The 22470-nt window shown below is 42.5% G+C and overlaps 1 protein-coding gene and 1 long non-coding RNA gene across 2 annotated transcripts in view; both read left to right on the top strand.

The window, feature by feature from the left end:
• The first annotated feature begins 214 nt into the window (after positions 1–214).
• On the top strand, positions 215–7853 carry LOC120024044. The gene is made up of 3 exons (XR_005472801.1): positions 215–521; positions 5878–6057; positions 7770–7853. It is a non-coding gene; the product is annotated as an uncharacterized LOC120024044 (long non-coding RNA).
• Positions 7854–18926: 11073 nt separating this feature from the next.
• The window catches only part of LOC120024304 (protein lin-9 homolog), a 33881-nt gene continuing 30337 nt past the window's right edge, over positions 18927–22470 (top strand). The window contains exon 1 of the mRNA XM_038968519.1: positions 18927–18963. Within this exon, the coding sequence (XP_038824447.1) occupies positions 18933–18963 (31 nt within the window). The 5' untranslated portion in view covers positions 18927–18932. The remainder of the gene's footprint in view (positions 18964–22470) is intronic.

A 22470-nucleotide genomic window follows, 5' to 3' on the forward strand; every position in this document is an offset into this window, starting at 1 on the left:
ACAGGAACATTAGCTAATCAGTGACAGGCACCAGTAGGAGTGTGCATGTCACACCACCAATAGAATCTATGCCCCAATGTCTGAGCCAATAAGAGAATGGAAACTAAGTAAGACAACAAGATATGTAAAGTGGAGTGACAACGTTATGTAAGGGTAAGACTGTATAAAAGCCAAGTACTAAGAATGAAGATTCAGTTCTTCCATGGAATTGCTCAGCTTTGTTACTGTTTGTAATAAAGTCTAATTGAATTTACAAGTTCCGGTATCTGTGAAATATTTTGATTCAACATTTCCACAACACATGCAATACACTCTCTAGACTACAGCCGAGCCAGACTACTGAACGACTCGTACAACTCTTGCAACATCACTAGCTAAAGGAAAGTGCTTATTTCCAGTGTGTGAGAGAGTTTCTAAATTGTGATCAGTATAGCCCCTCATGTGTTTCCCAGCCAGCTGCTGTTGGGAGACACCGACTCGACGGGATTCCTGAGAGTGCATTCTGATGAAGATCATCAAAGGTAAGTGAATATTTAAAATGCTATTTCTGACTTCTGTTGACTCCGCAACATGGCGGGTATATGTTTGGCTTGTTTTGGTCTCTGAGCGCCGTACTCAGATTATTGCATGGTTTGCTTTTTCCTTAAAGCTTTTTTGAAATCTGACAAAGCGGTTGCATTAAGGAGAAGTATATCTATAATTCTGTGTATAATACTTGTATCTTTTATCAAAGTTTATTATGAGTATTTCTAGTATTTCCGCTAGCGGAACCCTGTTCCCAGACAGGTTAACTTCTAGTTCCTCCCAATCCCGGATCCGGGAGCACCCCCGTCAGTAAAAAAGCTGACTAGCATAGCCTAGCATAGCGTCACAAGTAAATACTAGCATCTAAATATCATTAAATCACAAGTCCAAGACACCAGATGAAAGATACACATCTTGTGAATCCAGCCATCATTTCTGATTTTTAAAATGTTTTACAGGGAAGACACAATATGTAAATCTATTAGCTAACCACGTTAGCAAAAGACACCACTTTTTTTACTCCACCATTTTTTTACTCCATCAGTAGCTATCACAAATTCGACCAAATAAAGATATAAATAGCCACTAACCAAGAAACAACTTCATCAGATGACAGTCTGATAACATATTTATTGTATAGCATATGTTTTGTTAGAAAAATGTGCATATTTCAGGTATAAATCATAGTTTACCATTGCAGCCACCATCACAACTCTCACCAAAGCGACTAGAATAACTACAGAGAGCAACGTGTATTACCTAATTACTCATCATAAAACATTTCTTAAAAATACACAGCATACAGCAATTGAAAGACACAGATCTTGTGAATCCAGACAATATTTCAGATTGTCTAAGTGTTTTACAGCGAAAACACAATATAGCGTTATATTAGCATACCACAATAGCAAACATCACAACAGCATTGATTCAAGCCAAACATAGCGATTACGTATAAACCACCAAAATATATTAATTTTTTCACTAACCTTCTCAGAATTCTTCAGATGACAGTCCTATAACATCATATTACACAATGCATATAGAGTTTGTTCGAAAATGTGCATATTTAGCGGCACAAATCGTGGTTATACAATGAGAAAAGTAGCCAAGCTGCAAAGAAAATGTCAGGAGAAATCTTGGGAAAGGCACCTATTCTAATCGAAAACTATTCATAAACTTGACTAAAAAATACAAGTTGGACAGCAAATGAAAGATAAATTAGTTCTTAATGCAATCGCTGGGTTAGATTTTTAAAATTAACGTTACTGCGCAATACAGCGTGCGCTAAAGCGAGACCGCCCCATAATTCATGGCGGAATTATTATTTAACATTTGTCAACATAAGTACGAATTAACAGCATAAAGACTGCTTACTATTAGCTGAGCTTCCATCAGAATCTTGGGCAAGGTGTCCTTTCTCCAGAACAATCGTCTTTGGGTTGAAAGATGTCCTCTTGTCCGGTCGAAATAGCCGCTAATGTTAGCCACCAACTGGAGAGGTGTCCAACTCGTGAAAGCGCATGACAAAGAAATCCCAGAAAATCGCAATAAACTGCTATAAACTGCTATAAGTCGGTTTAAATTAACTACCTTATGATGTCTTTAACACCTATAACGAATAAAAACATGACCGGAGATATAGAACTACTAAAACGAAAGCGTTTGCAGGACGCCATTGTGATGTCTTCTTGCGTCAGGCGCACCGTTGAAAAGGACGGTACTTCCGTTCCACGGTCTTATATAAGGTCCCAGATTGCGCAATCCACTCCATTCAAATTCTCCCCGCTTACTGACATCTAGAGGAAGACGTATGCAGTGCATGTAGCCCGATGGCTTACATGGGGACTTATAAACTGACCTCAGAACAGGGACCTCGATTTCTGAAATCTCACTCCCTGACAGGAAATGTGCTGCAGAATGAGTTCTGTTTCACTCAGAGAAATAATTCAAACGGTTTTAGAAACTAGAGAGTGTTTTCTATCCAATAGTAATAATAATATGCATATTGTACGAGCAAGAATTGAGTACGAGGCAGTTTAATTTGAGAACGATATTTTACAAAGTTGAAACAGCACCCCCTATATTGACAAGAGGTTTTAAAGAACTGATTGGGTCACTACTTGACACCAACAAGCGCCCTATAATATCTGGCCCTCTGCCATCCCCAAATCGTGGCATTGAATGGTTCAGCAGACTTTTAACCCTCCATAACTGGCTACGAGACTGTGGTAGCTCTGTGTGTGTAACATTTATTGACAATTTTGATACCTTCTGGAAACAAAGCTCGTATTATAAGGAGGATGGTATCCACCCAAATCATTTGGGTTCCTGGATTCTTTCACAGCATTATAAGGCTGCATTGAGACAATGACTGTTCAATGACACAAGCATCCCAGAAAAGTGCTAAAAATAGCCCATGTTAACATATGTAGCTCAAGAAACAAGGTTCATGAAATCAGTAATTTGCTAGTGACAGATGACACTGCTTGAAACAACCTAGAATGAGTCAGTGGGGGCAGGGGAGTCAGTCAGTCAGTGGGGGCAGGGGAAGTGACTCCTGTTCCAGCAGCGGAGGCCTTTTCTAAATAAAAGTCCCTCAACAAATCTAAAAGTCTTGCGCTTGTATTACACCTTTGGGGGGAGGTGGGCATTTCCCCCCTGTCCCCCTGTCCACCCCAGCCTCCTGCGCCCTTGTCATTGCATCTTTCGCAAGTAATACAATTGTGGGAAGAATCTTCTCATGTGAGTAACTGCTATTAGTACTTTCTCTCTCTTTCACACACACACACACACACACACACACACACACACACACACACACACACACACACACACACACACTTTGAATGGAAAATAAGGAGGCCCAGGTGTTAGCATAGCTAATGAAGCGCTGTGCCACCGGGTATTCAGAATAATGACCTGTGACATAAACCAATCTCTATCAAACATCTGTTTACAACAAGGGCAGGGAGGAAATGGGAGGGAGCGACAGGGAGGGAGGGAGAGATTGTAGGGTAAGTGTGAGTGGGTATACATAGAAAAGGAGAGGAGACGAGGAGAGAGAGAATACATAGGAAATATGAAGTTAGTGACAGAGACAAAAGGAAGGAGTGCGCAGTGTACCCTCAGCATACTGCAGCTGCAGAAACACAGTGTCCTCTGAGAAGATGAACTTCCTCAATGCCCATTTGGGGCACGGAGTGAGGAATGATGGTACGCTTGGTCCTCCCACACTCACTGCTCTTCCTCAGGCCCTGGTGAGGAGGCAGGGAGGGAAAAGGCCAGGGTTGAGGGGAAAAGTTAGAGAGGAGATGAGTGATGTTGTAGGGTTGAGGGACAAAAGTTGAAAGGACATTGATGAAGTAGAAACATTGCATTGAGGTTGTGCAAACATTTTCCTGCCATCCTGACTCCCTGTCTGTACTCAGCAAGACACATACAGTACATGTTTATGAGTTATTCTCGACTTCAGCGGAGGTGTGTGTGTGTGTGTGTGTGTGTGTGTGTGTGTGTGTGTGTGTGTGTGTGTGTGTGTGTGTGTGTGTGTGTGTGTGTGTGTGTGTGTGTGTGTGTGTGTGTGTGTGTGTGTGTGTGTGTGTGTGTGTGTGTGTGTGTGTGAGAGAGAGAAAGAAACAATGTTTGTGTGTGTGTGTGTGTGTGAGTCGTCTGTGCCGTGATGTTCGTTGGCATCTACACCATTACACTCAAAGCACATGGTGGCTTTCACACACACACACACACATACATGCCACTACAGTCTGGATACATAGGACTGACACACACAAGAGTAAGACTAGTAGTTCACCACATAGAGTTACTTTCAAAATGAAGGTCTCCTGGGTTCTCATGTCCATAATCAGAAGAACCTGAGGGGGAAAACAAACAATAGAATACCCATTTAAAAAGACAAAGCATAAACATTACAGTATCCCTCAATCTCCTCTCTTCCCTTCCTCCTTCCCTGCCTTCCCTCCCTCACTCTTAAATATTTTCCGTTGCACCTGCCTGGACCCCCTCCCTTCCTCTCTCCTTTCCTGACATCTTCATTTATTTTCTCCTTCACTTCCCCTCCTCTCTCTGACATCTCCATTTCTCTCCTGCTCATTCTGTCAGGGGCGAGCTGGAGCATATGTGGCGGTTTGTGTGTTATTCTCTCTGTGACACTGGCTGGGCCCAAACAGGTGCACGCTAAATAGATATGAATGGAGTTGTGAGTAAACAGAGTGAAAGTGCTAGCCAGGGCGCTAATATAATTAACACACCAACATCAGGGACGAGGGAGAAAAAAGGGGAGGAGGGAGGAGACGCAGGGGTGACCAGCTCTTTCTATCTATCTATCCCCCCTGTCACCAATTAAAAGTGAGAGAAGGAGGTAGAATGAGAGAAATGTTGTGTTCGGTATGCCGCTGTTCGTTAGTTTAGAAACAATGCTGTTATCTTTCGTTGGATACATTTTGAGTTGCACAGAGGAATGGAGAAAATGTCCTACTGGTACTTAGTTGTGTTGCTGAGTTGTGTGTAAACATAGTATGGGTTTAGTTTTGTGTAGAACTACAACACTGTAGCACATGTTGTGTGTTGTACTGTGTCAATATTATTTGTGTGTTGGTTGTGTTCATAGGGCTGTGGCACTGGCCCGTGTTGGGCTCCATTGATTCTGTGTTGTGTAATGTCTGCTCTGCCAGCCAAGTAATTTCATGCTCCAGTGCTGGAGTCACTTTGCCAACAGCTGTTTGAGAGGACCAGTAATCTAAACTGACCTTGTGGCACCCCTAACACACACACTTCTTTCACTGACACACAGACACACTGCATTTCAACAGTTAATATTACACACTGGCTTACATTCCCCTTCTCGTTTCCTTGAATCTAGCTGATTTTAAAGACCCTGGATACAGTAGGTGAAAACAGGTAACACAAAAGTCTTTCTAGGAGATGAGATGAGTACAGGAAACCACAGGGTGCATCTCAATAGTCTAAAGTGGCTTCCTCTCATTGACTTCTCGACTTCATCTGCACCGAGCTAAAAGAAACCGTCTCTTTGACTGACCTTTAACTCCTTCCTCCCCAGACTGACCTTATCAATGACCCTGTAGGCCCTGAGCTCCTCGGCTAGACTCTGCTGGCCCCCTCTGCTGGTGGGGGTGGAGCACTGTACCCCCAGGGCCTGAGATAGATGGACGTTTACAAAATATTGATTTGATATAACCTTTATGTAGCCAGGCAAGTCATTGAGAAGAAATGTTGTATTTTACAATAATGACTATCAGGGTGCATCAGTAGCCAATAAGATTGTTTGTAGCCACTTACCACTGCCTGTGTTGACCTTTGACCCATGTTTCTTCTCAGATGTTGATTGGATATCTGCTCAGCACGCATCAGATACTCAGCCATCCTTCTCTTCACCGCCTCCCGCGTTGTAGAGCTGGGCTCGCTTGGAGAGGGAGAGAGTCGCTCCATGTCATTTTAGCAAGCCCTGACACCCACCTTCTCAGATTCTTCTGAAATTGTTTCTGTAGTTAGAAACAGGTAAGATTGGCTTTCCTGAAACAGTATTTTGTTGAAATGTAATTTTATCTTGGCGATATTAAGCTAATTGTTTGCACTCAAACTGGCCATGTTAATTTATAGGATTCAGACCATATTCTATAAATATAATACCCATTATCTGATGTGAACCAAACTTCCTCCTACCAATGAGTAAGACATGAGGAATAAAAATTATAATGATCAAAAGCCACCCACGGACCCCCACACCCAATGCCAATCCCACCCCAACAACGGACCCCCACACCCAATGCCAATCCCACCCCACCCACGGACCCCCACACCCAATGCCAATCCCACCCCACCCACGGACCCCCACACCCAATGCCAATTCCACCCCACCCACGGACACCCACACCCAATGCCAATCCCACCCCACCCACGGACACCCACACCCAATGCCAATCCCACCCCACCCACGGACACCCACACCCAATCCCACCCCACCCACGGACACCCACACCCAAAGCCAATCACACCCCACCCACGGACACCCAATGCCAATCCCACCCCAACAGCGGACACCCACACCCAATGCCAATCCCACCCCAACAACAGACACCCACACCCATTGCAAATTCCACCCCATTAACCAGTATACAGTATCAGTTCTCTATGTTTGACAAGTAGCATGCGGCTTGGAGTATTGCTTCTCCACTCCTTGTAATGTATTCCCTGTGAATCTGGTGATGGATTTTTTCACATGACAGAGAAATTTGTAATGGAAGTTGCTTTCATTATTTAGTGTGAAAGTAGCAGGTTTTGACCACTAGATACCTGTGTTCCTGCTATACCACCACACTCTTTTATCCATTTTGTTGGTCTCTTGTGTTTATGAAATAGATCACAACATTTCCTTTGCAACTTTGGGTAGAAAACCAATAGATGTGGCTCATCATGAAAATAAATTGTCCCAAGCACACACTGTACTCACTTAGATAATACCCTTAATGATACAGTGGTAGCAATACATGGTTTCAGCATCTTCAGAAGAGACAGGAATGCCCATGGGGGAGGTGTTGCCTTTTATGTTCAGAGTCATATTGCTTTAAAGCTTAGAGAAGATCTCATGTCAAATGCTGTTGAAGTAATACGGCTACAGGTTCACCTGCCTCACCTAAACCCGATTCTGGTAGGAAGCTTCTATAGACCAACAAGTGCTAACAGTCAGTATCTGGATAATATGTGTGAAATGTGATATCAACAGAGAGGTATATTTTCTGGGTGACCAAATATTGACTGGCTTTCATCAAGCTGCCCACTCAAGAAAAAACTTCAAACTGTATACAGAGCCTGCAACCTGGTTCAGCTTATCAGCCAACCTACTAGGGTATTTATAAACAGTACAGGGATGAAATCATCCACTTGTATTGATCACATCCTTATTAATGCTGCAGAAATATGCTCTAAAGTAGTATCCAAATCCATCGGATGTAGTAATCACAATATAGTTGCCATATCTAGGAAAACCAATGTTCCAAAGGCTGGGCCAAATATAGTGTATAAGAGGTCATACAACAAGTGTTGTAGTGATTCCTGTTTTCAAGATGTATATAATATTTGCTGTTCAGTGGTGTGTAATGAGGATCAACCAAATGCTGCACTTGACACATTTATGAAATTGCTTATTCCAGTTACTTCAGGAGGCGGAATAAATTTGGCTTGGCACCTAAAACCCTCACAAAATTTTACAGATGCACAATTGAGAGCATCCTGTCGGGCTGTATTACTGCCTGGTAAGACAACTGCACATCCCGCAACCACAAGGCTCTCCAGAGGGTGGTGCGGTCCGCATCACCGGGGGCAAACTACTTGCCCTCCAGGACACATACAGCACCCGATGTCACAGGAAGGCCAAAAAGATCATCGAGGACAACAACCAACCGAGCCACTGCCTGTTCACCCCGCTATTATCCAGAAGGCTTGGTCTGTACAGCTGCATCAAAGCTGGGACAGAGAGACTGAAAAACAGCTTCTATCTCAAGGCCATCAGACTGTTAATTAGCCACATAGAGCACATTAGAGGCAGCTGCCTATATACATAGACTTGAAATCGCTGGCTACTTTAATAAATGGAACGCTAGTCACTTTAGTAATGTTTACATGTTTTGCATTACTCATCTCATATGTATATACTGTATTCTATTCTATTGTATCTTAGTCTATGCTGCTCTGACATTGCTCATCCACATATTTACACTACCGTTCAAAAGTTTGGGGTCACTTAGAAATGTCCTTGTTTTTGAAAGAAAATTTAAAAAATTGTCCATCAAAATAACATCAAATCGATCAAAAATACAGTGTAGACATTGTTAATGTTGTAAATTGCTATTGTAGCTGGAAACGACAGATTTTTTATGTAATATCTACATAGGCATACAGAGGCCCATTATCAGCAACCATCACTCCTGTGTTCCAATGGCACGTTGTGTTAGCTAATCCAAGTTTATTATTTTAAAAGGCTAGTTGATCATTAGAAAACGCTTTTGCAATTATGCTAGCACAGCTGAAAATGGTTGTTCTGATTAAAAAAGCAATAAAACTGTCCTTCTTTAGACTAGTTGAGTATCTGGAGCATCAGCATTTGTGGGTTAGATTACAGGCTCATAATGGCCAGAAACAAATAACTTTCTTCTGAAACTCGTCAGTCTATCCTTGTTCTGAGAAATGAAGGCTATTCCATGCGAGAAGCTGCCAAGAAACTGAAGATCTCATACAACGCTGTGTACTACTCCCTTCACAGAACAGCGCAAACGGTCTCTAACCAGAATAGAAAGAGGAGTGTAAGGTAGTCATTAAGATAGTCATGTAACCTTGTAGGCCTATTAGAAATCTCCTCTGAATATTGTGTATAGATGACAGATTTGGGTTCGGGAGTGGGTATGAAAAAATAACTTTTTCAATGGAATGCTATTTTTCCTCTGTTTTTATTGAGATAAACGGTACCATATTGTAAATGTATATATTAAAAGGATACTGTTTTGTGGCAAGCAACATAATTGTCTGCCTTTTTTTTTGTACTGAGGTTAACCAAACAAGCAACCAAGATAAAAGGCAGTGGTGCCTGTCAATGTACAGGGATAATAGTGACAAGTGAGTGATTGTGCATGGGATGGGATGTGTTCGCTCAGCTCCTGTAGACTGGTGAGTGATGCCAACTAATAAGAGTAAGAGAGGGCAGGTTTAAGCGGCATTGCTCTGATTTATAACCACATTACCCTGTGGAGCCAGTCAAATAAAACTGCACATAACGATACATCAAAAACAATACAGCTACAGTGCACTCAGTCATAATACAGCAGTTCCAAAGAAAGAGGGCAGGGGAGATGGAGAGAGAAATAGAGGTTAATAGAGTTAAAGAGACAGAGCAAGAGAAATAGAAGGAGAGAGAGGAAGAGAGGTTACTGATGAACAGTGGGTAGAGTCTGTGAATCATATCAAAACGTCACTCAAGATGAAGATACATCTAATTTATCAGTCTCATTTTCTCAGGCCTTTTTATATATGTCCCTTAGCCTTCTAATTTTTGCTGATACAGAGTCTATTTGTACTCTAGTGATGAGAGAAGATAGTGTGCTGTACTGGTGGACAGGCTCTATTCCATCAATCCCATTCCTAATTATATTCTTAAGTCCCTGGTTATTCGAATGGTCTTAAAAGTCATGCTTCACTCAGCTGTCAGAGAAATAGCCTCGGTGGGTATGGAAATACCCTTCAAATGTCACAATATGCATTAGAGCTGCTTCAATCAGGTTGACTTTTATAGATCCAGAAAGTCACCACACAGGCACCGTTTGGCAATGCTAATATTTGTAAAGTTAATTCATTTGACAACCAATCAAATGACAATCGGGAAGAACCAAAATAGCTGAGCAGGACAAACAGGGTCAACATCCAGGACCAGGAGGATACAGTCAGTCAACGCTGCACAGTAGTGTTTTAATGACAACCCAAAACACAGCACATACTGTAGTCTCTATCAAACTGTGGAAGAGAGAGGGAGAAAACCTCAAATAGTCTGACAATCACTCACACACAACCGCATGCTGTTGTATTAGTGTTAGAAAAACCTATTATGGTGTTAGCTCATGTGCCTAGATGCACAGGTAATGTGTTACTGCCCCAGGTAATGTGTTACTACATAGGAGATTAAACATGACTCGTTGTCCCATGTTCAACCCGACATGTCGTGTCTGTCTTCCCTTCATCTCAACATGGTATCAGAAGTGACTTAAAACACTATAACTCATCTCCAATGTTAGTGATTTTTTTTTTTTACAATCTAGTGCACAGTTCGCTTCCCGTTTGGTTGAGTAAAAACTTAAGTAAAGACGAGATACAACACTAACAGATCACACTTAGCTCAGCTAAAGTTAGCTAGCTGGCAACGTAATGCTAGCTTATGAAGCTTACCACTCAAGAGAGATATCATCAAGAACTTAGCAACTTACTGTGCTATGTTGTGGATTTCCTTTACGAATACAGAATGTTTTTATTGTGTCGATAAGCCCTCAGTAGCGTTTAAATGGCTTCTGAAGGATTTAATGTGAAAGGGCGTTGATTTCTTAACGCATTTACAAATTAGCTAAGGGAAAATGTCGTCTAATACATTATTATTTGTCATAATTACTTTTTGGTTAACCTATACAATTCCTGAGACTTGTGTGAATAATGCCAAGAATTTTACATGAGCCAATGTTTACACTTCACAAGTGTAACAAGAAGCTAAAATTGCAAGTGTATGTTGCAGAGCTTCAAGTTCCTTGGTGTCCACATCACCAACAAACTAGAATGGTCCAAACACACCAAGACAGTCGTGAAGAGGGCACAACAAAGTCTATTCCCCCTCAGGAAACTAAAAAGATTTGGCATGGGTCCTCAGATCCTCAATAGGTTCTACAGCTGCAACATGGAGAGCATCCTGACTGGTTGCATTACTGCCTGGTACGGCAATTGCTCGACCTCCAAACGCAAGGCACTACAGAGGGTAGTGCGAACGGTCCAGGACATCACTGGGGCTAAGCTGCCTGCCATCCAGGACCTCTACACCAGGCGGTGTCAGAGGAAGGCCCTAAAAATTGTCAAAGACCCCAGTCATAGACTGTTCTCTCTACTACCACATGGCAACAGTTTTTACCCCCAAGCCATAAGACTCCTGAACAGCTAATCAAATGGCTACCCGGACTATTTGCATTGCCCCCCCAACCCCTCTTTTACGCTGCTGCTACTCTCTGTTTATCATATGCATAGTCACTTTAACTATACATTCATGTACATACTACCTCAATTAGCTTGACTAACCGGTGCCCCTGCACATTGGCTACCCGGACTATCTGCATTGTCCCGCCACCTACCACCCGTCAACCCCTCTTTTATGCTACTGCTGCTACTCTGTTTATCATACATGCATAGTCACTTTAACCACACCTACATATACATACTACCTCAATCAGCCCGACGAACCGGTGCCTGTATATAGCCTCGCTTTACTTATCTATTGTTCACCTAATACCATTTTTTTTTTTACTTGAAAGTTGCACTGTTGGTTAGGGCCTGTAAGTAAGCATTTCACTGTATTCACTGTTGTATTCGGCGCACGGAACAAATAAACTTTGATTTGATATGTGCTTGCTGGTGACTACAGTTTTTTGTTGTTGTCATATTTGCCTAAAATCTTGACTATATGTACAGTATAGTGGTGGTTCCCTCAGGTGTGATTCTACTCAACCCACCCTGAACCTCTTATTTTATTTTTTCCCCAGTCACCCATGTTTGACGGTAAAGGTGTCCCACTGGCACCACTTCTCCTGCTTCTGCCTGCGAGCGGCCGCCCAGTCTCATGCGGACATCGCTGGGCTCTCTGACCTGCACTGTTAGGACCAGGAGAAGGTCAAGAAGGCCATCGAGACTGGGGGAGCCACAGGAGGGCAGGCTTTAACTTCTAACCTTTAAACTTTCCCCCAGCATGAAGTCATCTGTGTATCCCTGTGATGCAATTGAAAAGGCACACCCAAAAAAGTGAATGCTCATTGACTGGAAGTCAAAGGTCAAATAACACATTGGCTTCCCTCTTCCTCGCGGGAAAAGGGGACGCAAAGGGCGGGGCCAAAGGAGAGAAGACTCTGAATGACTTTGCAGTGGAGTACGCCAAGTCCAACCGCAGCACGTGCAAAGAGTGTGAGGAAAAAATTGAAAAGTTTAGTAGCCATTATTTACATCTGTTCGTTATCTGATATACACATTGCTGCAAAATGGAGTTGCCTTACATCTATTCTTTAACATCTGTTCAATGTGAAAAAAGGTTTAAGAATAAAGAGATTGTCAATTTCCATAAATGCATGAATAGCTATCCTACATAAACCCAAATATACACTAACATAACAGCTCTAACAGCTCTGTGCTCCAGGACTAGATCCGTGTGTTTAACAAGACAGTGGACGAAGAGAAGCCCCAGCTTGGGTTGACAGACCGCTGGTACCATACGGCCTGCTTCGTGGGTCGCAGGGAGCTGGCCTTCAAAGCAGAGTACAGCACTGCCCAGCTCACACTCAGTGGAAGACAAGGAGCTCAAGATGAGGCTGCCTGCCATCAAATCTGAAGGGTAAGGCTTTGTTTAGTAATGTAATTAAAGATGTAGTCTATTGTCTACAAACGTTAACTTTACTGGAATGTACATAAGTCTGGAGCGGTGTCCCTGATATTCTAGCAGTTCAGTTGATTGAACCTTTTTTCCCCACCAGGTGTCAGTACACTAATGAATCTCCCTGATGTTTGACTTACCTTGGATAAAGCTCTGCTCCCGACTGGCCTCATGTACAAAGTTAATGGGGAATTCAGTGCCTGTCAACTTCCTTAAGAGCGAAACTTTTCTCTTGAAGGGTGAATTACAGAATTATGTTTGTAAATGTTTTACTTTGGTGGATCAATTGGTCATAGAGAATGTAAACGGCTAACTTCTCTCCCCTATTTTTCCCTCGGAAAGAGGAAGGCTGACAAAGTAAATAGAGGGGGCATCCAATAAGCAGCAGCAGCAGAAGGAGGAGGAGAAGAAGAAAGTGGAGCTGCTGATGAAAATTCACTCAGATATAAAAATATATTTTTTGCAGAAATGCCTATACATTAATACTTTATTACTTCATCAAATGATTGACATTGTTGTGATTTTGTATGTGTGTATACAAATGTCACTTGCTCAATATGCCCCTATGTTTTGCTAATTATGTTTTCTTAATACCGCTCTGAGTGGTTGTGTGTGTACAGGAGCAGTGCCAGCTGATCTGGGCCATCAAGGACAAGCCGAGGCAGTTCTGTTCCACCAATGACATGAAGGAGCTGTTCATAGCCAACGGACAGGAAGTGCCCTGTGGAGAGTCCAATGTAAGGAGGCTCATTGTGTGTCTGTCTCATTAGCTGTCTTTTTCTTTATATCTTCATGTCTGTTTCTGTGTCTCTTTGTGTCTCTCATTTTACTCTTTGTGTAAATATGTGTTTGTGTGTGTCTGATTGATTTTTACTTTTACTATATTTTGCTTCTCTAGTCTTGTTGCTCAGTTTGATGCTTTAACATGACCAGCCCCATTCATAGTTGTGTAATGTCCATTCAAATCATTCCAATTCTGTCTATATGCCTTCCTCGTCGCTCTCCTCCCCTGTAGACACGCCTCTGACAGGGATGAAGCTGCTGACCGTTGGCAAGCTGAGACAGAACAAGGATGAGCTGAAGGCTGCTGAGGAGGAGCTGCTCTTTGCCTCAGCACCAAGAGTGAGTAGCCAATCAACCAGGTGGGGTTGTCGGATTCAACTTTTGCTCACCTTTACAGTAACAAATAACACATACATACACATTGTCAGAAGGATAGGTTGGATTTTTTTTGTAATCCCTGACCCCATTTGGTCAATTCTTTTGGCGATAGGCTGTTGGTCGACCGAGATTTCTTTAGTTGAGTAGTCGCAAATAGATTTTTTTTATGGTGCACGAGACGCATGTCTGATTCGCACCTTTCTCAGTGGACTAATCCATTGCGGGGGGCACAGGGATGGCACAGTCCATCCCTCTAGGACAGGGGTGTCAAACTCATTCCACGGAGGGCCGAGTGTCTGCAGGTTTTTGGTTTTTCCTTTCAATAAAGCCCTAGACAACCAGGTGTGGGGAGTTCCTAACTAATTAGTGATGTTAATTCATCAATCAAGTACAAGGGAGGAGCGAAAACCCGCAGACACTCGGCCCTCCGTGGAATGAGTTTGACACCTGTGCTCTAGGACGTGATAGTGTACATGTACATGGTTATATTATGAAAAAATGATTGTGCAACACTAATAAATCTATTATTTTAGAACAAAAGCGCTTTCTCTCGCGTTGGATAGCGGAGTCTTTAGTGCGCCGTTGAATGTGCATTATAGCAAAGTTAACCGGCGTATTGGTGTTGGGGAACAATGTGGTTGAGGCAGCAGTGGAGTGAGGAGATGAGGAAAAAGCCCTTGCCTTAACTGTCTACGAAAATTGAGGAGAGCGGAAACGCCAACTTAATTAGGTCTATAATCAATAGCCTAACTGTTAAACGTGCCTGGCTTTATAAATCATCCATATACACTGAGTGTACGAAACATTGAATGCCTTTCTAATGAGTTGCACCCCCCCCCCACCCTTTTTTCCCCCCGCCTCAGAACAGCCTCAATTCGTTGGGGCATGGACTCTACAAGGTTTCAATCACTCCACTATTGCCTATCATAATCACATCAATAAATTGGTTATAACAAACTCCGAACACCGTAGCATAATGGATGTGCAGGACGTGAAAAATAAACTCGAAACAGGCAAATCTTTACTGCTTCCTCAGGAGGGAACAAGGAAGTCAGATCTGACTTCAGGCCCTATTGGTCACATGCATGCGATGCATACATGTTTCACGTAAAGAGAGCAAGGGTTGAGGGAATAGGGTATGTTCTTCCTAAACAACTGAGGTAGCAGAACGTTTCAGTCAGAAACAAGTAAGAAACGAAATGGTTGAAATGATGTTGTAGCTTCAGCACAGACAGCGCAATGAACACTTGCTGTGGTGCCCTTTTGCTGCAGCAGGGAGGAGAGAGGGACAACGTGCGCCAGTCACACAGGCAATAGCTTTTTTTTTTTTTTTTACACAACTTGGCCATCGGGCTCCCTCTTCAGTCATTCATCTTAATTATTTAATCAAACGGTGCGCTTAAAGCATCAGACAAGCTCAGTGCATATAGTTGATTTTATTAAAACACATATGTTGTGTCTATATATATGGAAGGACAGACAACTTTTTTTCAGGGACAGCCCGTCGAAGTTCCTTTGTTTTTTTTATTAGAAGTTCTTGTGCATGTTCTTTTTTGTGCAGTCCATATTTATCATTATATGACAACAGCTCCAGCTCAAATTCAGCTTTACTACATTGTGACATTTGAAAAACGCTCACAGTGTTGTTTTGACACCTTCCAGACGGGTTACATGTTTGGCAAAGGTGTGTACTTTGCAGACATGGTGTCCAAGTTCGCCAACTACTGCCACACCTCCCAGTCCAACCCTACTGGCCTCATTCTACTGAGAGAGGTTGCCCTTTGAAACATGTGCGTGACAGCCCAGGTTCTTAGAATGCTGTTAATATTCCGTATTCTCTGCAGTCAACAACTATTGTCATTGATCATATATATTTTTTTGTACAGGCATGAACTTAAGAAGGCCTCGCACATCACAAAACTACCCAAGGATAAACCAAGTGTGAAAGGTATGGCTTGATTTGAGGTAATATCAAAAAGGCAGTATACAATCATGCACTATTTATACCAAAAATTATATTATAGTAACTTACTTGCCATTTAACTCATTATTTTCTTCCGTCTCTCCCTGTTAGGTTTGGGTAGAAATGCCCCAGATTCTAGTGCCATTGTCACTTTAGACGGGGTGCAAGTGCCTGTGGGAAAAGGAACCAACACCAACATTGATGACACAAGTCTGCTGTACAACGAGTATCCTTTGCTTCCTCTGAGGGCCTAACTTCTGACTCTGAGTCTTATACTTTTGCCCATTCTCAACCAATTGAGTTTGTGCACTGCACTTGTTATTGCAGCTCTACTACATTGTTATTACAAATGTATGAGGTTGAAACATAAACGAAAAAAAAAAGAAACGTCCTCTCACTGTCAACTGCGTTTATTTTCAGCAAACTTAACATGTGTAAATATTTGTATGAACATAAGAGTCAACAACTGAGACATAAACTGAACAAGTTCCACAGACATGTGACTAACAGAAATGGAATAATGTGTCCCTGAAAAAAAGGGGGGGGGACAAAATCAAAAGTAACAGTCAGTATCTGGTGTGGCCACCAGCTGCATTAAGTACTGCAGTGCATCTCCTCCTCATGGATTGCACCAGATTTGCCAGTTCTTGCTGTGAGATGTTACCCCACTCTTCCACCAAGGCACCTGCAAGTTCCCGGACATTTCTCGGTGGAATGGCCCTAGCCCTCACCCTCCGATCCAACAGGTCCCAGATGTGCTCAATGGGATTGAGATCCGGGCTCTTCGCTGGCCATGGCAGAACACTGACATTCCTGTCTTGCAGGAAATCACGCACAGAATGAGCAGTATGGCTGGTGGCATTGTCATGCTGGAGGGTCATGTCAGGATGAGCCTGCAGGAAGAGTACCACATGAGGGAGGAGGATGTCTTCCCTGTAACGCACAGCGTTGAAATTGCCTGCAATGACAACAAGCTCAGTCCAATGATGCTGTGACACACCGCCCCAGACCATGACGGACCCTCTACCTCTAAATCGATCCCGCTTCAGAGTACAGGCCTCGGTGTAACGCTGATTCCTTCGACGGTAAACGTGAATCCGACAATCACCCCTGGTGAGACAAAACCGTGACTCGTCAGTGAAGAGCACTTTTGCCAGTCCTGTCTGGTCCAGCGACGGTGGGTTTGTGCCCATAGGCAACGTTGTTGCCGGTGATATCTGGTGAGTACCTGCCTTACAACAGGCTTACAAGTCCTCAGTTCAGCCTCTCTGTCTATTGCGGACAGTCTGAGCACTGATGGATGGATTGTGCGTTCCTGGTGTAACTCGGGTAGTTGTTGCCATCCTGTACCTGTCCCGCAGGTGTGATGTTCGGATGTACCGATCCTGTGCAGGTGTTGTTACACGTGGTCTGCCACTGCAAGGATGATCAGCTGTCCGTCCTGTCTCCCTGTACCTCTGTCTTAGGCGTCTCACAGTACGGACATTGCAATTTATTGCCCTGGCCTCATCTGCAGTCCTCATGCCTCCTTGCAGCATGCCTAAGGTACTTTCACGCAGATGAGCAGGGACCCTGGGCATCTTTCTTTTGGTGGTTTTCAGAGCCAGTAGAAAGGCCTCTTTAGTGTCCCAAGTTTTCATAACTGTGACCTTAATTGCCTACCGTCTGTAAGCTGTTAGTGTCTTAACAACCGTTCCACAAGTGCATGTTCCTTTACAATGAAGATCTGTGAAGTTATTTGGATTTTTACAAATTATCTTTGAAAGACAGGGTCCTAAAAAAGGGACGTTTCGTTTTTTTGCTGAGTTTACACGTGTCAAATTGTCAAGACTTCAATTTTAGTTTTTTGCTCCAGGAACGTAACTTGCGTTTAATATTATGCCATGCCCCCATACTGTACTCCCTAGTCCCTATGTCCCTTAACCTCCCCTCCTCCAGATACATTATGTATGAAGTGGCACAGGTGAACCTGAAGTACCTGGTGTAGATCAAGTTCAACTACCAGACGTCCCTGTGGTACAGGGGGCCGTAGTAGCCCACCACCACCCCTCCAAAAAGATCCAGCTGACCATGTAGCAACCCCACCGCTTCCAGCCCACACCCCACAACAAAGGACATCTTTGCCCCCCTTTACCATCTTCCCAGCATAAGACCATGTTATGTTTTCATTCAGTAGTTTTAAAATCCTTGCCACTATATACATGGCTTATTGCAATAGCAGATAGCCATAAATTGGATTGATGTATTGGCCTTGGTTTTATGCAACTCAGTACGTACCTGTTTCAGTCTTTACTACGTTACTAAGACTGTGGATCATGAGGTCAGAGTTTGCCTTTCAGAATGGCTGAATTGAGGTACCTGTGGAAATAGACTCTCATTAGAAAACAATATAAAAAGACTTGTCTGTAAAATTGTACATGTGTACCCATAGTCCTAGGTAGTATTTGAGGTAAAAGCAATGCTCTGTTATTTACTCTTAACTGCAATTTGGCACAGTTAAGGTATTAGTTTGGGCTGACAGCATTTAGACCACATTCTGTAAAATAAATGATTTACTTGGAGTGATTGTTGGTGTTATATCAATCTTGTCATGATTTAATGATAACCTCTGGGGTTACATGTACAGTATGTCTGGAGAATTAATGTCTACACCTAATATGTCAAACATCCCCAGGTGGCCCACTTACTGCATGTCTGTCATTTGGGGGTATCCTATGAACCCTGTGTGACACAAGGGGAGATTCTCTGCGTGGTCAGACAATTTAAACAGCACTTTCATTAATGAATTTTTGTCTTATTATTTGTCTGGATGAATTATACAACAAGGATCATTGGAGTATTTTTCCCCCCTTCAGACAGGACGTTTGAGGTCTGTTCCCGTCTTCTCAAAGATCTGTACAACTATAGCTAAATACATGAATTTCATTGTAACCCAATTTGAACATCCCTTTCCATAAACTATATACCTGAAAATAATATTGTACTGGTTTATTATAAAGATGACCGCTGAGTTCGCTGTATGCTCCAGACACCCTCTGTCCCAGAATGCATCTTGACAATACATCTTTGAAAAAGCGGCGCGGCTAATTCAAGATGGCGGAGATGGACCAGCTGTTAGATGAGAGTAAGTAATAACACGAATTTTACAACACGTTTAAGCTACCAATGCCATTCTATGAGGTCATTTGTTGTTTAAAACCTGATAGGTTATTATTCACTGAATACTTGTCGCACCCCCCATGAAGTGTTTGTAAGCTCACGATTTCTATACTCAAAAGCTAGCTAGTGAGCTAATGCTTGTTAGTTACTAAGGTTAGCTAGCTAGTTATCTGCTAACGTTAGCTAGCTACACTAAACATAATTAGGAGATGGTCATAATGGCTAGCTAAAGTATAGAAACCTTGTAGTCCGTTAGCTAAAGACTAAACTAGCTAATGTTAGCTAGCTGAGTTTTGTTGATTTGTTCAATTCTGAATCTTTATCCACTCACATTTTTGAGCCAAGTGTGTAACTAACGCTAAATTATGGGATAATAATTACCCAACCACGATGAGAGGTCTAACTTACTGTTGTTGTAATAACACATTTAGTTAGCTAGTTGCTTACATTATCCACTGCTCCCTAAAATATATAGTTAGGTTTCTTGCTGCTATCATCTATAAACAAACTGCCTATTCAGCAGTCTTATCTGAAGACACTGACAGACCAGCTGTCTAGTGGGTGATGTGAGGCGTCATACTGTGTTGGCTTGCTGTCATCTGACATATTTTTCTGGTAACCTGTCCAAGCCACAATGGCTGCCAGTTTCCTCCTATTATTTAGAGGGTATATCTGCAGTTGAACAATAACAAAGCAAATTCCCTGCCCGTGTTTGGTAAAATGCAGTGGTGGGCCGTCAGGGCCAGCAAGGCCTTATCTGCTGGCCTAAACATCATCAGAATATATATATTTTTTAAAATATATTTTCCCACAAATATGTATAAAATTATTCCCCAGAGTAAGAGTTATACTCTTCATTTCATAGCTTTCCTCTTGGTTGCACTGCTTCCAGCCCCAGTTTGAGATTTGGAGGGCTGGTCTTTATGTTAGATCTTTTATCCAATCATATTCAGCCATCATGTGTTGCCAGGTGTCTAAAATCTGCCCTCAGGCCTTCAGAATCAACAGTGCGGGCGCTTGTAGCTTATAGTGAATGGAAATGAAAATTTAGTGTCAACCAATCAGCTTTAGAGTTGGCTATTGTACGCCTGCTAGCAGGCGTAGTGCGTGCACGTCTTTTGATTGGATTACCAATATTGAGAGGCAGGTCCTATGGGCAGGTCTATGCAGATCTAGGAAACTGAATTTGATAAACGAATTAATTCGCGTACTACTAAGCTGTTTTTTCAACCCACAATGGCGGAAGGAGGAGAAGATATCGATTTGGTCGAGGATATAATTATAACGCCATTCTCAAGACGAACTTTTCAAGAAAAGTTAGACATTGTAAGGAGAGGTCGCCCGCCACTTTCAAAGTTTCAACTACGAGCGCTATCAATGGCTCACAGGCTCCGAGAAGCACTGCAAACTGTACTGCTGGGAATGCCTATTATTTGCAAGTGATCGATTTGGTGTTTGGAGCCACACTGGCTTTGCAAACTTGAGTTGTCTAACCAAGGCAGCAACGAGACACCAAAGTACGGCTGGGCACTTACAAGCAATGGTGCTTTTGAAAACTTTTGGGGACACCGGAGTGGATCTACAGCTCAACGAACAAGCGCGCAGGGCAACGGAGCTGCACAATGAAAAGGTGAAGGGAAATATTGAAAAGACTCATTGATTGTGTCATGTTTTTGGGTAAACACTGTTTACCCAAAAATGTCAATTTCAAGGTGACGCAACGCCTGGTTATACTGCGTTTCTGTCTAAATGTATAGTTTCTAGAGCCATGGCATCATAATGATGGTAATAAGAGGTGGATTAATTCGGGTGGGACTGTGTAGTACCTCACTGAAGGCCCGGGCCCCAGGCCCACGGCACGCCACTGGTAAAATGCTGAGGGATGGGGTGGACTGTATCAACTATTTTGTGGGCTCCCGATTGGCTCAGTGGTCTAAGGCACTGCATCTCAGTGCATCACTACAGTCCCTGGTTCAAATCCAGACTATCACATCCGGTTGTGATTGGGAGTACCAACATGCTGACCAGACCAGACGTGTGCGCGAGCATCGCAAAATAAATGTAGAAATCCATGTTATTCAATTATTGCACTCACACTGCTCGCGCGCGCCGAAGAGCGTCTGCAACGCCAAGGGCTAAAATAGAAGTCGTTCCTATTTCTGACGCAGATCGCGCTGAAAGTCCTCTCCTCATTGGTTTATAGAAGCAGGTACCCACGTGCCATCTCCTCATTGGTTATACCCACGTGGGTGATTGAAAGACGAACTTTGTTGCCGGTTGTCGTGGTAATACAATGAACGTTTAGACGCGATCACCATATAAGTTCAAAGATGAAAAAACCTGGTAGGAGGAGAGATGACTAGAAACGATTCAGTTGGCTGTTTTATGTGTGGATTAATTGTCAGAGTAGGGGTCCTTGTGCATTTCAGGTAAAATAACAACTCAATGTTTATATCCCAGGACAAATTAGCTAGCAACAGCAAGCTAGCTAAATAGGACAAATTAACGTTAGCTAGCAAGTGCAAGCTAGTTAGCTAAATTGCCATACATGTTTAATGGTTTTTGACCTGTCCCCAAATTAATGTAATTGGTTCAGAGTTTGTTTTGATATTTTAACCTGCGTGTCGTGATCGCGTTTGGTGTGGGGGGGCAAAATAAATTTATGCACGATGGCGCACGCGGGTTTGGGTTCGGTGTTATAAGGGCGCCGCACAATTTGGCCCAGCGTTTGGCCGGGGTAGGCCTTCATCGTAAATAATAATTTGTTCTTAACTGACATGCCTAGTTAAATAAAGGTGAAATAAATATAAAATCTCAAATTCATAGAGCTAGCTATGGATGCAAGGAATGACCATCCATGATATAAAAATAATTGTTTTAAGCTATTTTTTACTCGGGCAATACATGTTTTTGTTTTGTACATTTACTATGTTTACAAATGTTGCATTAAAACAGGCATATTTTGAGTTCTGATGGGGGAAAGACAGTTAGCTCATGAGGCATTTATGAGTTATATTCAATAATTGATGGGTAAATATAATTAAGTCCCAAAAATTGATGTTTGACTGCAGATTGCCTCTTTAACATTAACATTATAATTTAACTCTCTACAATCTATCAGACGACCTGCTATTCTTTCCATCTGTGTATCTACCTTTGTCTGTTCAAGGTAGCCTTTCTCAATAATTGACCCTTACTTGGGTTAATAAAGATGACATTCTCTCCAATAAGCATTGTTTTGTGTCAACACTTTTAGTATTTGCATACAGATGTCCCTGGGCTAAAGTGTAAATCATAGTCCACAGACTCTTACTCCGAAGTTCCATTGTGACATGGCTACGAGGCTCTGAGACCACCATCTGCGCACCTCCCCACAATTCTCAACCTATTAATTTGAATGTGTTAAAAGTTGGAGAAATTCCTTGAGCTGGGCTGAGAATTCGAAAAGTATGTAAGCCAATGGTTCAATATT

Source organism: Salvelinus namaycush, chromosome 29 (assembly GCF_016432855.1).
Source record: "Salvelinus namaycush isolate Seneca chromosome 29, SaNama_1.0, whole genome shotgun sequence".
In the NCBI taxonomy this organism is placed as follows: Eukaryota; Metazoa; Chordata; class Actinopteri; order Salmoniformes; family Salmonidae; genus Salvelinus; species Salvelinus namaycush.